Genomic DNA, 13,641 nt, shown 5'->3' with positions numbered 1-13,641 from the left:
AAACTTCTGCAATTGGACTGTCCATAAAGATTAAAATTGCTAAAAGAGTTATGGTTGCTGTATATGCATTTTTGTAAGTAAACATCAGCTATTCTTTTATTCTTGTGTGGTACTGTACAGACATGGTCTATATGGATGTGAAACCTTCACAGGCAAGTAGGAAAAACTGATTTATTTTCCTAATTCTATTTCTATACTCCTTTATTTTGCGAGGATTGGAACACCGCAGGCAGCAGAAGCATGTTTCCCCTCTTCGTACACAAGGTTTCCTCTCACAAATGTTGCTGAAACTTTTCCATACAGCTTTCTTCCCATGTAGGCTGAGATACCCTATTTTATATAAACCACAAAAAAATAAGAACATTTAATGGCTCAAAAAAATTCACATGACAAAAAAAATAATAATAAAAAATAGGAAGAGAGAAGTACCGGATGCTTAAGGTATACAGGGTAGTCATTATCGAGGTCAAACTCCACTTCAGGTTCCCAGACAACCACATCTGCAAGGTTTCCAACTGCAATGCTCCCCTGCAAAATTCAAAAGAAAAAAAAAAAAATGCAGGAAATGCATTTTAAAAACTAAGGAGAATACAAAAAGAAAGAAAATAATTTTACCTTTGATTCTTGTCCAGCAAGCTTGGCAGGTCTCTCACCCCACCATGAAGCTAACTGTTCCAGAGTTACTCCGTATTTCTTCCCATATGACCACGTTACTGGAAGAATAAACTGCACATATTCATCCAAAATTGTTCATGCCACTTCTCAAAATCCCTACAACATATAATTATTATATAAAAAATAAAAAATTCAAGTACTACTAGTTAAGATAAAGAAGGAAAGAGAGTGAAAAAAAAGACACAAGCCTGCAAAGATGATATTCCACCCCAAGCCCTCAAAAAGTCACCATCATCGAGGAGCTTAAGCTCCGGCAAGGTTGGGGAATGATCAGAACTTAACATATCAATATGTCCTTCCTGAAACAAAAGTTGAAACCAATAAGTAGAATCAAATGAATGATAGAAGGTCATGAACCTATTTGAACTTTGTGACATACCAACAGAGCATCCCACAACTTCTCTTTGTTGGCTGCATCACGGATGGGCGGAGAACATTTGAAACGAGTATCTCCATCCTGAATCTCTTCAGCTGAGAAAGCTAAATAGTGGGGGCAAGTCTCAACAGTTACACTATCACCTCCATTTTTTGCTTCCTGTAAATACAGTACAATTGCAGTACTAGTTTCAATTCATAGGCACTCAAGTTTTGAATATAGAAAATGTTTTATACGAAACAGTACCTTAATAAGATTTAAGGAAGAACTTGAATCAGACAAGTGAACAATGTGAAGATGAGCTCCTGCTGCTGAGCCACCAATCCTTGTATCCTTTGTCACTGTCAAGAGCTCCCTAATAGCTGCCTCCTCCCTAAATTGAAATTAAACTTGCCGCAATGGTCAAATGGAATTTCATGTAGAGATTTTGATGAAGAATTTACCAAAGAAAATTTTATATACCATGAAGGTGGCCGAGTCTTGAGATAAGTCGAATAGGAGCGAGCATCATCATCGCCATCTTCAAGTCCCAAGTTGCTGATAGGATCTTGTTCAATCTCTGCATGTACAAGTAAAGGTCTTCTATATTTTGCCAATAGAGACAGTCCCTCCTAAGGAAAAACATAATTGAAAACCATATGCAAATATTCTCAGAATACCAGTACATTGAAGTCTATACAAGAATTTAAATTATAAGCAATTAACAAGTAGTTTTTGTGATGAACAAATGGAGACAAGCATTGCAACAAACCAGTACATGCAAATGTTGAGGAATCATGACCAAAAATTTAAAAAAGGACTAGAAAAATTAGCAAATGCAGAATTGTAGGAAATCCAATAATCATGATAAATTATCTCTATAAATTGTATAACCTATATTGCAAGCTAGATCAGATTTTAGATATGAAATTTGGAATTTAACACGAGACAAACCTTAATATGACTGGTGTTTGTCATAGGAAAATCACTGATGCCAGAGGGACACATAAAAGACTACAAAACAGAAACAGCAACATTAATTAAAAGAGGATGAAATCACAAATACGACAATATGCACAGCCAATCATGATATTATTGTTTAATATTCACTCTGTATATTTCATATTATAGTAGTAATTATTCTAACCTGTAACATGGTGAAATTGTGCTAACTTGTAACATGGTGAAATAATGTTCAGGAATATTACATTAACCGATAGCCCACCAAACAATAAAATATGTTTATAAATTTAAGTTTGTAGAACCTAAAGAAGTACTATATCCAGAGAATGGATTTGATTTCTATTAAGCCAAGTTAAATATTATCAATAACTTAACACATTAAATAGTTACCTTTAAACCAAGGACACCAGCATTTAGGAGATCCTCTAGAGCAGATTTGTTAAATGCATTTTCAGGAACAAGACCACCCCAGAAACCTGTTCATACTGTATTTACAATGACAGCATCTCTCAAAACGTTATTAAGTCAAAAATATAGGTTCAGGACCATACCAACGTCTACATAAATCCTCTCTTTTGCAGACTGAATCTGACAAGCAGAAGCACAAAAATTTGTGAGAATAATTGGTTATTCAAATGATAACAATAAATAAGTAAATAAACTGCAAGTCCATTTGAAAGTAACCAAGCTAAAAAGTGACTTAGTGCTATACAAAATCATAACAGTAAAAAGGTCCTCTTATTGCTTGGCCCCAAGCACCTTGAGTTCAAAAGTTTCCCTAGACACAGTTGAGGGAAAATTGTTCAAAGGCATATCAACCAATGTTGTTATTCCACCTGCAGAAACAAAAGTCATTATAAATAGCATGTAGGTCTGTAAAGAGTAATTGTACTGCAAGAGAGTAATCTGACAGTGTAGAAGGGAGAGAATGAGGAAAAATGAAGCAAATTTATGGGATATTAGATTTAAAAGGAAAGAAACTGATGTAAGACAGAAAGCGATTTATTTATATTTTCTAAAGGTCTAAAAAGTGAAATGTGCATGGAAGTATGAGAAGGCTTTGAGAAATCAGCTTTAAGAACACAGTAGTACATTGATGAAGCAATTTTGAAACCAGATTGGCATACCAGCAGCAGCTGCTTTAGTTCCTGAAGGAAATCCTTCCCACTCTGTTCTTCCAGGATCATCAAGGTGTACATGCCTGCCATTAATGTAATTAGGAGCATTTAAATTTTGAAATATGCCATTTTATAATAGCATAAGTCATGTCTTTTCATTTAAATTCATTTTGCCTACTAATATTAACTAGAACTGTTCCACTGTCTGGCACCTTGATGAACTAGAATTTTTTTTTTTTTGGGTTCTTGAATCACTTTTTCAGTTGTACATTCCTAATAATAGTATATTCAAAGCCAATCAAATCGACCCCACCTATCATTTAGATCTAATGACAGCTTAAATTTAAACAAAAATGATCAATGGGTTTCCAAACCACAAGAGTAATCCGATAACTCCAGCTAGTAAATCTTATAGATGGGGGAATAAAAAATAATAAAAAAATTAACAAAGCTTCTTCTTATCTAACAAATATGAAAAAAAAAAAAAAAAAAAAAAAAAAAAAAAGAATGTTAACACACTTCATGGAATTAGGCTTCAGATTTAGAATAAACTTATATAGAAGCAGAGTTGTCCTGAAAAAGTATCATAGAGTTACAAAAACTGCAGAACAGCAACAGATAATTAAGTCTTTACGGATGTGCAATTAAGTTTTTCAAAGTGCTAAGAAAACTCTGCAAAATGCAAGCTTCAAATAAGAGAAGCACTGTAGCACATCAATGTGGTTTACATCAATTCTCCTCTGAATTTCCGGTACTTCGTCTTAACTCTTTATATTTTAATATAAATAAATTAAAATCCCCATTTATTCATGAAACAATAAAGAAATAAGTCAGAAAAGAAAGGTGTTCTTTTTTTTTGTTTTTTTAATGATCTTACACATCAATCAAGCCAGGCATGACAACAGCCTCTCCATAATCAATTACATGCCCCAACTTGGAACTTGGACGCTTTTGGTCTTCTTTAACAATGGAGACGATCTTCCCGGCCTGTATTTCAACTGTATTTCATGTACGAAGAACAAACTTAATCAGGTGATGCGTAAGAATATACTAAGAAAAATGAAATAAGAAAACATGACTAATGAGACCGAATGAGCATGTATTAAGTGTTTGTTTGTTTGTTTGTTTTCTTTTTCTTTTTTTTTTCTTTTTTTTTTTTTTTTTTTGGGTTTTTTCATTAGGATTTATAAATAAAAATGAAAATCAAACATGCCTGCTCCAGATATAACCCCTTGAGGTGTTACAATGCGCTTGCTTGCTATCCAGTAATGTTGGTAAGGAAGCAGACTGCAGCTTTTTTCAGGGAGCTGTAGTAAAAAAAAAAAAAAAAAAAAGGAAAAGTTAATTTCTGTCAAATTTTGCTGTACAATCCTTTCGATGAAACCATCAAGGACCAACATTGAGCAAGTCTAATGTCCAATACAGAATAGCATATCATACATGTATACGTATATACATATATACATAAATACATACAAGATACAAGTAGTCCATTACTGTTGTGCCTAGGTGACACTTGTGGAAAAAATAAAAAGGGACAAGGTTAAATACCTCAAAGCCTCTTGTTGCAAATGAAGTACAAACAGTGTTAAAAATAAATAAATAAACAAACAAATAATGTATTAGATTAAGTGAAATTATACACCAGAAAAGAAATTCAGCAACCAAATAAAGAACAATAAACACAGAATATTTTTCTGTACCAAAAATTACTGTGTCATATTTTCTGTTCGGTTGCAGAAAAAACCATAGATGAAACAGTAAAATAAAATTGTGAGACTGTTGAGTTTTTCATTATGTTGACAGCCATAAGAGGAATCATCCGTATTAATATTCTTTCCCACCAAACAAACAAAGAAAAAGAGGTACAGAGTGATCAAAAAGCGAAGTCTAAGCAAACTATGAAAATGAATCATACAGTTTACACAAAAATAAAAACATGGTAAACCTTAGAACGATTTTGGACATAGAAGAAGACGACAAGAGAAGCAAGCAGTGTCAGCAGAGGGAATAGCCTCCATTGAAGCAGATTATCCATTCCTCCTCTGCTAAAGGTCGGAAGAGGAAGAAATTTTTTTTGTTCCGGTCGAAGAGGTGCTGATTGCCAATTGAACACCTGTGGGGAAAAGCATGAAAGTCACGAGCAATCAAATTCCAACGGCTCGACAACCAAGATTCTCATCCAATATAGTATTACAGACCGCTGTCGTTTTGGATCCCACTCTCAAGGGTGAGGATATCCTTGCCCTTTGGTTCGTGTACTGACGTTGGATGCTCCGATTGACCAAGCGGCCAAAATGACTTCATCTATAAATGGTGAGGATATAATCCCACTTGCTTATTATTTTGGACAAAAATCACTGTCCAATCACATTGTGAATTTCTAATTGCATTTTGGGGAAGTGAAATTTACCTCTGCTTTGTCGGACTGTGGTCTTTCTCGTGTACCGGCATTCATGTTAGAATATTACCCCCAGGGCAAGGTTTTTAAATATCTCAAATTCTCACCAAAATTTTTATTTTTTTAATAGATTAAGAAAAATTAAAATTTTAGATGCAAAAAATAAAATTTTCATAATATTTATTAAAAATTTTAAAATTTCATCAAAATTTTTATAGAAATTTTTATTAAAATATCTACATTAAATATTTAACAATTTGATTAAAAAAACTATAATATCAATTTCTATGTAAATTTTCAAAATTTTCATAAAAATTTTAGAAATTTTTATAAAAAAATTCATAAATATTATTCATATTTAGCAAATTATTTTACAAAATTAATTTTACTAATAGTTTTTTTTTATATCTTTTAATTATTTTTTAAATATTTAATGATATAAATAAAATTGAATGAATTAAATAAATAAACTTGATAGGTTCTATTTATTGATAAATATATATATATATATATATATATTTGCTATACTTTTTTGTATAAGATGGATTCATTAGAATCTCATAATTACAAATTGATAGTTGATTATATAAAAATATAAAATAATAACATGAAAATACAATATTATTTATAATTAATATTGATAGTATTTAAATCAATGATATTAAGCAAACAAAAACAAAAAAGATGATAGAATCTATTATACTAGACATCAAGGACAATTTCATTTAATACAAGATCCTTATAGTTGGCTTAAGTTATAACTTAGGTGAATTGAGTTGAATTTGGGTTGGTTTGTTAATTAACGGTGATGATTGTTAGTGTGGTTTTAAAATACCAAGCTTGATAATTTGGAAAATTAGGTAAAAAGAGAAATTACAATGAGAATGGTATATTGCCTAAGTTTGAGAATGAATAACTTGTAGTAGAAGTAATTATCTATATGGTTTACTCATATTATTACAAGTGTATGTACGTTTTGGATTGAGAAAGGTGGTTTAAGTGTTAGTTTTAAATAGACAAAGCCATGGAATTGGACTGTAGGTCATTTCACTAGATAAAAATCAATGGAAATATACTATGAGTGGGAACTTTATAAACCCCATTTAATTTCTAGAATATATGTATATGTTGAAGTGCCTGCATTCATATATTCTTGAGCATGCCATATGCTATTTGTATGTGAATCTTTTGGATTTAATATATGCCTTATGATTTACAATTTGTATAATTATATTTAGGGAAGTTTAAACTGAATAGTACTTATATCAATTGTGAATTTTGGAAGTGAAATGCATATGACCGTGCATCACAATAATCCCAGTAGTTATACCCTATGGGATCAAAGTTTTGAGAAAATTTTTTAGGTTGGAAAAGATTAGTTCCTCATGAAATGGGTGTGAGAACCTTGAGAATTTGGACAGTTGAATGTCTAATAGAGTTCTGATCTTGTTTTGAAAAATAATAGTTGATGGCAATAGAATCTTAATCTACTAATTTGAATCCATAAAATCTTTGAGTTTTCTATATATTTTTGGGGATAAAGAAAAACTCTTTTGGAAGATTTTGCTAATTGCTTGCCAAGGTCATTTTAGAAAATTTCTAAGTCCATAGGTAAGATAAATTCTGAAGATTGTTTTGAAAAATATTTTTTGGTTCATTTTTTGGGAATTCTTTTGAATAATTGCTACTTCTGATAAAGGAAAATAAACATAAAAAGAAGTAAGATGAGAAAGATAAGTTCCTTTACTTTGTGAAAAGGTTTTTGTCATTACTAAACAATTGGTTGTTGAAATGTCTTCAAGGGACATTATTGGAGATAGATAAGAAAAATTTGTTGGAAAATATGTATGAATATATATGTAAATACATATGGATAACATGAAACAACGTAAAATACAATTACATAATATATTAATCAAAATAAATTAGAACCTGTATGTCCTTGTATTGATCTGCTCTTTGTAAATTTGATCGAGACATGTGTGATACCACAGTGTTCTTACGGCATTTTTGGCCCACTGGTGTAGGTGTTTGGTGACGATCATCTTCCCGGATATAACGGCTGCAAAGAAATTGGACATGACATCTCCAAAATCTAACCTACGAACTTTCAGCGTACCTTCACTTTACCACACTATGCAAATCACTATATTTTCTCTCTGGTTTTTCATGTATTTTTCAAAACTTTTTCTGTGTGTTTCTTCTGAAAACTAAAAACTGAAAGAATGTTGAAAAGAACATGTAAAACCCTAACTCTCAACACACCTTTTTCAAAATACCAATCCCAAAAACCTTTAAGGCCCTAGAAAGGAAAAATCATTCAAATTTTAGCCCAAAACTATAACAATCCCCACATGAATTATTTGACTACTAAAACAAAGCATGACTCTGGTGGTAAAGCTCTACAGTCGGACCTGCATAGGATAGGTAGATGTTACTCTTTAAACCTTCCCTTATAAGGCTACATCTACTTTACTGACTTATGGTAGATGCGATATCTTTGAACCATTTCGTCCTTTGCGTAAATGACAATATAACCCACACATGTTTCCTTCCTAGTACACTTTAGTTCTCACTGTTGTGTTCATTTTGGCCCTGAACATCTCCCCAGTTCTGCGAGAGTTTCTAAAGAATTGCGCCTTTAACAATTCTCCTTTGAAGTAGCCACTCTTCTCTCTCACTTAGGTGATTCCTATTTCCTATATAATCAGCATGACTATGCATTGATTACCAAACACACACTTATAGGAATCATTAAAAGCATACTCTTAATCTCTTTCTATCACTGTTTTATCAAAGGAATGAGCAGATGATTAACCCTCACAGTGATCCCTAGCAGTCTTTACAATTGTATTGTCCCATTAAACCTAGATCTTAGTATCTCCAGTCAACTCAGTCGGGTTTCCATCGTATCAACTTTACTCACGGGTTTTTATTCCCTTCCCCTTGATGACTTCTCAACTAATTCTCTATTTAACCCTTCGATTAGTGGATCTGCAATGTTATCTTTTGACTTTACATAGTCTATTGAGATAACTCTAGTTGAGATTAATTGTCTAATGGAATTGTGTTTATGACGAATATGTCTAGACTTTCCATTATACATAATATTTTGTGCCCTGTCAATTGTAGATTGACTATCACAATGTAAACTTATTGCTAGCACAGGTTTAAGCCACCTGAGAATGTCCTCTAAAAATTGGTGTAGCCATTCTGCCTCTTCAACACATTTATCAAATACGATAAACTCAAATTCTATCACATAGCCACTGGTGGACTTTGAATCTTTGATATATGATATCCAATTTGGATCACTGTATCCTTCTAATACATCGGGGTATCTTGTATAGTGTAGTCCATATTCATGAGTATATCCTAAGTACCTTAGTACTCTAACGATTCCCTTTCAAATGATCTTCATTGGGATTACTCGTGTATCTACTTAGTCTACTTATTGTGTAGGCTAAGTTTTGGTCTGGTACAACTCAGCAGATACATCAGATTTCCAATCACCCTTACATATTCCACTTGAGATACACTTTCTCCTTTATTTTTGGATAAGTGTAAACTCATATCTATGGGTGTTCTGGCTATACTAGTATTATCATTACTAAACTTATGATACGAACCTATGATGAACTGCTCCTAAACCTATATTATATTAGCCCAGATCTAATTATGTTCAAGTTCTAATGGTCACTTTGACCCCTAACTAACCTATGATTAGAAACTTTGGTATATAGTAAAGATGCCACAATAGGTTATGAAAGTCCTATTGATAAGTCAAGCTAAAACATTCACTCTCTAACGGTGTTTTAGGTGTTAAAAAGAACAAAGAGAAATTTAATCTCACAAAATAACTTCTGAATATTATTAATGGTGTATTCTTCCTAAAAAAAAACAAGCTATTTTATTGGCTAAGAGAAAACAAAATAAAACCCTAAAACAAAAAGGAAAAAAACCAACCATGCAATGAAGAATCCTAATGTAGCCGAAAGTCTCCTCCTTTCCTCATCTAATTTGGATTAATTAATTCTTTTATTTTGAAATAGGAATTAATTAATTTACAATAAAAATAATAAAATAATAACTTTCCTAAACTTATTTGTCCAGCAAATAAATAAATAAAAGTAATGGTAATTTTCTAAAACAAAAAGTATAATCAAATTAAGAAACTAAAATACTAGCTTTTTGACTAAGTTGACTTTGACCAATCTTTGACCAATTTGAGCTCTAAATCAGCTTTAATATGCTTTTTAGGATGCCAAATAAGCTTATTATGGATTTCCACAGGTTTCCCTTGCTTGGAAGAAAGAGAAAAAAATCAACTCAGCAAAATACAGTAAAGCCAGCAAGCAATACAACAATTTTCGGCCAAATTTTGAAGCTGTCCATACAAGTCCGTACAAATTGGTTTTACTTCTGCCTTGACTTGATTCCAGGAACTCTTAGTGATATTTACTGAATCCATAAAGATTTAGAACCATTTTTTCCTGCCCAGACTCCACAAATGTACCAAAACCGCTATCCGGATCCGTATCGACTTCCACCACTTGTATGCCCAAAACAAGTCTTGGATCTTCGGGTATGGACAAGTGCTCTTGAGAATGAATTACCCCCTGGATAAGGTAGAAAATTTGGCCCTAAACATCTTAGCTTGAGCCCTAATGGTCGGTCCGGTCTTCATCCGTATCGGGTCAGTAACCCAACGGGTTGTTGATTGTGCAAGCATGGACGGATTCGCATCAACTTAGCCAGTATTTTATCCACATAATGCGTTTAATTAAAAATGATTCCATTCGAAGTCATTGTGATTTTCATACCTAAAATCATATCAGCAAGCCCCATATCTTTATATCAAATTTGGAATTTAACATGGCTTTTGGTAGTTCGGACCATATTGTCGTCACTACCGACTATGAGTATGTCATCTACATACAAACATAGAATCACATATCCATTCTTTCTATTTTTTACATAGATACATTTGTCACATTCATTTATTTTAAAATTTTTTGATGCCACTGCTTTGGAGCTTGTTTAAGTCCATATAAGGACTTTACCAATCTACAGACTTTCTTTTCTTGCCCTGAAGTGGAGAAACCCTCATGTTGTTCCATGTAGATCTTTTAATCTAGATCTCCATTAAGAAAGATTGTTTTTACATCCATTTGATGTACTTCAAGATTCTGCAATGCAGCGATTACTAGTACCATCGTTATGGAATTTATTCTCATTATTGGAGAATAAGGATCAAAATAATCAAAACCTTCTTTTTGCTTGTATCCCTTAATTACAAGCCTCACCTTGTATTTATCTATTAAGCCATCTGCTTTCATCTTCCTTTTAAAAATCTATTTGTAACCCAAAGGTTTACAACATGGAGGAAAATCTACTAACTTCTAAGTGTGATTCTACAGGATGGAATCAATCTCACTTCTTATGGCTTCTTTCTATAAATTTCCTTCAAGAGAATTTACAGCCTTTTGGAAGCTTTGGGTTCACTTCCTAGCATAAAAGTAAGAAAATTCGGACCATAGGATGTTTCAGTTCTCACTCTTTTGCTACGTCTAATCTCAACCTCAGTCTCATCTTCATTCTCTTGTTCTCGATCACTATCATTATTATCATCATTGATAGCATCATAAGTTCATTTAGAAGAACTCGGTCCTTCTTCCACTTTATACAGAAAAATGTTTTCAAAAAATGATGCATTTCTCGATTCCATTATTGTATTCTTGTGGATATCAAGAATTTCTGACCTATACACAAAAAGCCGATATGCACTACTATTCTATGCATAACCTTTGAAGATGCAACCAACTGTTTTGGGACCTATCTTCACCTTTTTAGGTGTGGGTACTACTACTTTGGCTAGACACCCCTACACTCGTAAATATTTATAGGAAGGTTGTCTTCCCTTCCATAGCTCATAGGATGTCTTTACCTAATTTTTTTGGGGCACCTTATTTAAAAGGTTGTTTGCCAACAAAATGGCTTCCCTCCACAAGTTCTGAGGTAATCCAGAATTTATCAGCATGGCATTCGTCATTTCTTTCAAAGTTATATTTTTTCATTCAGCCACACCATTAGATTGTGGTGAATATAGTGGAGTAACTTCCATGAATAATGTCATGTTGAGCACAATACTTTCCAAATGAAGTTACATACTCTCCACCATGATCACTTTTTATCACTTTAACTTTTCTGTTGAGTTGATTCTCAACTTTTATTTTATAGAGAATAAATTTCTATATAGCCTCATCTTTGCTCTTAAACAAGTATACATAGCAATATTTCATGCTATCATCAATAAAGGTAATAAAATACTTATTACCACCTTAGTCGGTGCGAATTCTAAATCACATACATCACTATGTATTAAATCCAAAGGTTCATTATTTCTATCAATTATTTAATATGATGACCTTATTGATTTTGCTTCCACACAATTTTCACACTTATGGTTGGAATCAATTTTAAACATGGAAATATAATTTAAGTTAATTAACCTCTACAGAGAATTAAAATTAACATGTCCTAGTCTACCATACCACAAAATGGAAGACTTAAACAAGTAAATAGAAGAACTACTAGCTTTATTAATTTCTTTTGGCTTTACAGTCATTACATTGAGTTTAAGTAAATCGTTAACTACATATCCCTTTTTCACAAACATCCTAAATTTGGACAAAATAACCTTATCTGACTCAAACACTAAGCAAAAACCATGTTTGCTCAATAGCAATCCAGATACCAGATTCTTGCAAATGTCTGGAACATATAGTACATTATTCAAAGTCAGCTCCTTCCTAGAGGTCATCTTCAGGATTACTTTTCCCTCACCTTAGATTTTTGAAGTGGCGAACTTACCCATGAACAACTTTTTTCCATTCTTTTTTTATTCGAAAGAAGTGAACATGCTCCTATCTGGATACACGTCGCGGGTTGCACCAGTATCTACCCATCACTTTCTAGGATTAGATCCACCAAGTTTACCTCAGAGATTACAATGCTAAGGTCAATGTCATTAACCTTTCGAGTGATATCCTCCATCATCTATGTCTTTTTGTTCCTCTTTCTCTTCGGCAGCCTGCATTCTGTAGTTCTGTTATCCATCTTGTCATAGTTAAAACACTTGCCTTGAAACTTTGCTTTCTTGGACATTCCTCCTTTAGGCCCCAACCTGAATGCTTTTCTTGTTTTCTTCGTATTCTTGGAGCTCTAACCATGTTCCACAACATTAGCTTTCACTATGACCTTAGAAGCTCTTTTATTAGATTTCCTGTTGTCATCTTCAATGCGAAGCTTGCTAATAAGAGGCTCCATATTCATCTCCTTTCTTTTGTGCTTGAGATAATTCCTGAAGCCACTCCAACTAGAGGTAGCTTCCCAATCATAGAAGCCACTTGTAAGGCTTCATTCATAATCATCCCTTCAGCAAGAAGTTCTTGAATCAATACTTGTAACTCATATACTTGACTCATTATTGGCTTCATATCCACCATCATGTAGTCTAAGAATCGACCTGCAATAAATTTTCCTGAACCCGGATTCCCAGTCTTGTATTTTTGGTCTAGTGTTTCCCACAATTCCTTTGTTGATTTCGTGCCACAGTATACTCCATACAGGGCATCAGACAAGCCATTCAGGACATAATTCCGACATAAGTAATCGGAATTGCTCCATGCATCCACCGCCATGAGTGTCTTGTTATCATTCTTTTCATTACTAGGTGGCGCATCTTCAGTTAAGTACCTCGTAAGTCCCAACATGGTTAAGTAAAACAGCATTTTCTACTACCACTTCTTGAAGTTTGCTCTATTAAATTTCTCAGGTCTCTTTGCGTGACTAGCAGAAGGATACATCTGAATTCCCAGAAGTCTGAGTGGGTATAGTCCTATTGTCTCCACTTGCCATTTCTGTAAAAATCACAAAACAGAAATCACTTAGTTGTTATTTTTATCTTAACAAACTAATTATAATCAATTTCCAACAAGAAAACACAAAAAATGTGATTTTATAGAGGTTTCTGTATACACCATAAAATTTCTATATACACCCACAAAATTACTATATATACTTACAAAATTGCTTTATACACCCACCGGAACTAACATCATTAGTTA

General features: G+C 33.0%; 1 protein-coding gene across 2 annotated transcripts; it reads right to left on the bottom strand.

Moving 5' to 3' along the window:
• Nucleotides 1-4: 4 nt before the first annotated feature.
• LOC125420690 (allantoinase) lies at nt 5-5,540 on the bottom strand. Of its 2 annotated transcripts, none has more exons than XM_048467472.2 (16): nt 5,525-5,540; nt 5,060-5,227; nt 4,325-4,418; nt 3,989-4,109; nt 3,121-3,194; nt 2,753-2,829; nt 2,545-2,581; nt 2,384-2,469; nt 1,985-2,044; nt 1,514-1,662; nt 1,298-1,424; nt 1,055-1,210; nt 864-974; nt 616-726; nt 430-528; nt 5-330 (listed from the first exon to the last, which is right to left on the bottom strand). In XM_048467472.2, exons 2-16 carry the CDS (start codon nt 5,147-5,149, stop codon nt 202-204), a joined length of 1,521 nt encoding a protein of 506 aa, XP_048323429.2. In that variant the 5' UTR covers nt 5,150-5,227; nt 5,525-5,540; the 3' UTR covers nt 5-201. The 2 variants fall into 2 exon arrangements, with proteins under 2 accessions (XP_048323429.2, XP_048323430.2); XM_048467473.2 differs by lacking the exon at nt 5,525-5,540 and adding an exon at nt 5,313-5,454.
• Nucleotides 5,541-13,641: the final 8,101 nt, after the last annotated feature.

The sequence above is a fragment of the Ziziphus jujuba genome, chromosome 1, assembly GCF_031755915.1.
Source record: "Ziziphus jujuba cultivar Dongzao chromosome 1, ASM3175591v1".
In the NCBI taxonomy this organism is placed as follows: Eukaryota; Viridiplantae; Streptophyta; class Magnoliopsida; order Rosales; family Rhamnaceae; genus Ziziphus; species Ziziphus jujuba.
The sequence above is the reverse complement of the archived record's forward strand: the minus strand, read 5'-3'. Positions and strand labels throughout refer to the sequence as shown.

What these genes read in the sequence shown, in the direction of transcription:
- LOC125420690 (XM_048467472.2), bottom strand. Translation starts at nt 5,149, where the DNA reads ATGGATAATCTGCTTCAATGGAGGCTATTCCCTCTGCTGACACTGCTT. An exon ending in CTGGTGTCCTTGGTTTAAAG is followed by an intron (nt 2,045 to 2,383) that starts GTAACTATTTAA and finishes TCTGTTTTGTAG; the next exon opens with TCTTTTATGTGTCCCTCTGG. An exon ending in AAGACTCGGCCACCTTCATG is followed by an intron (nt 1,425 to 1,513) that starts GTATATAAAATT and finishes ATTTCAATTTAG; the next exon opens with GGAGGAGGCAGCTATTAGGG.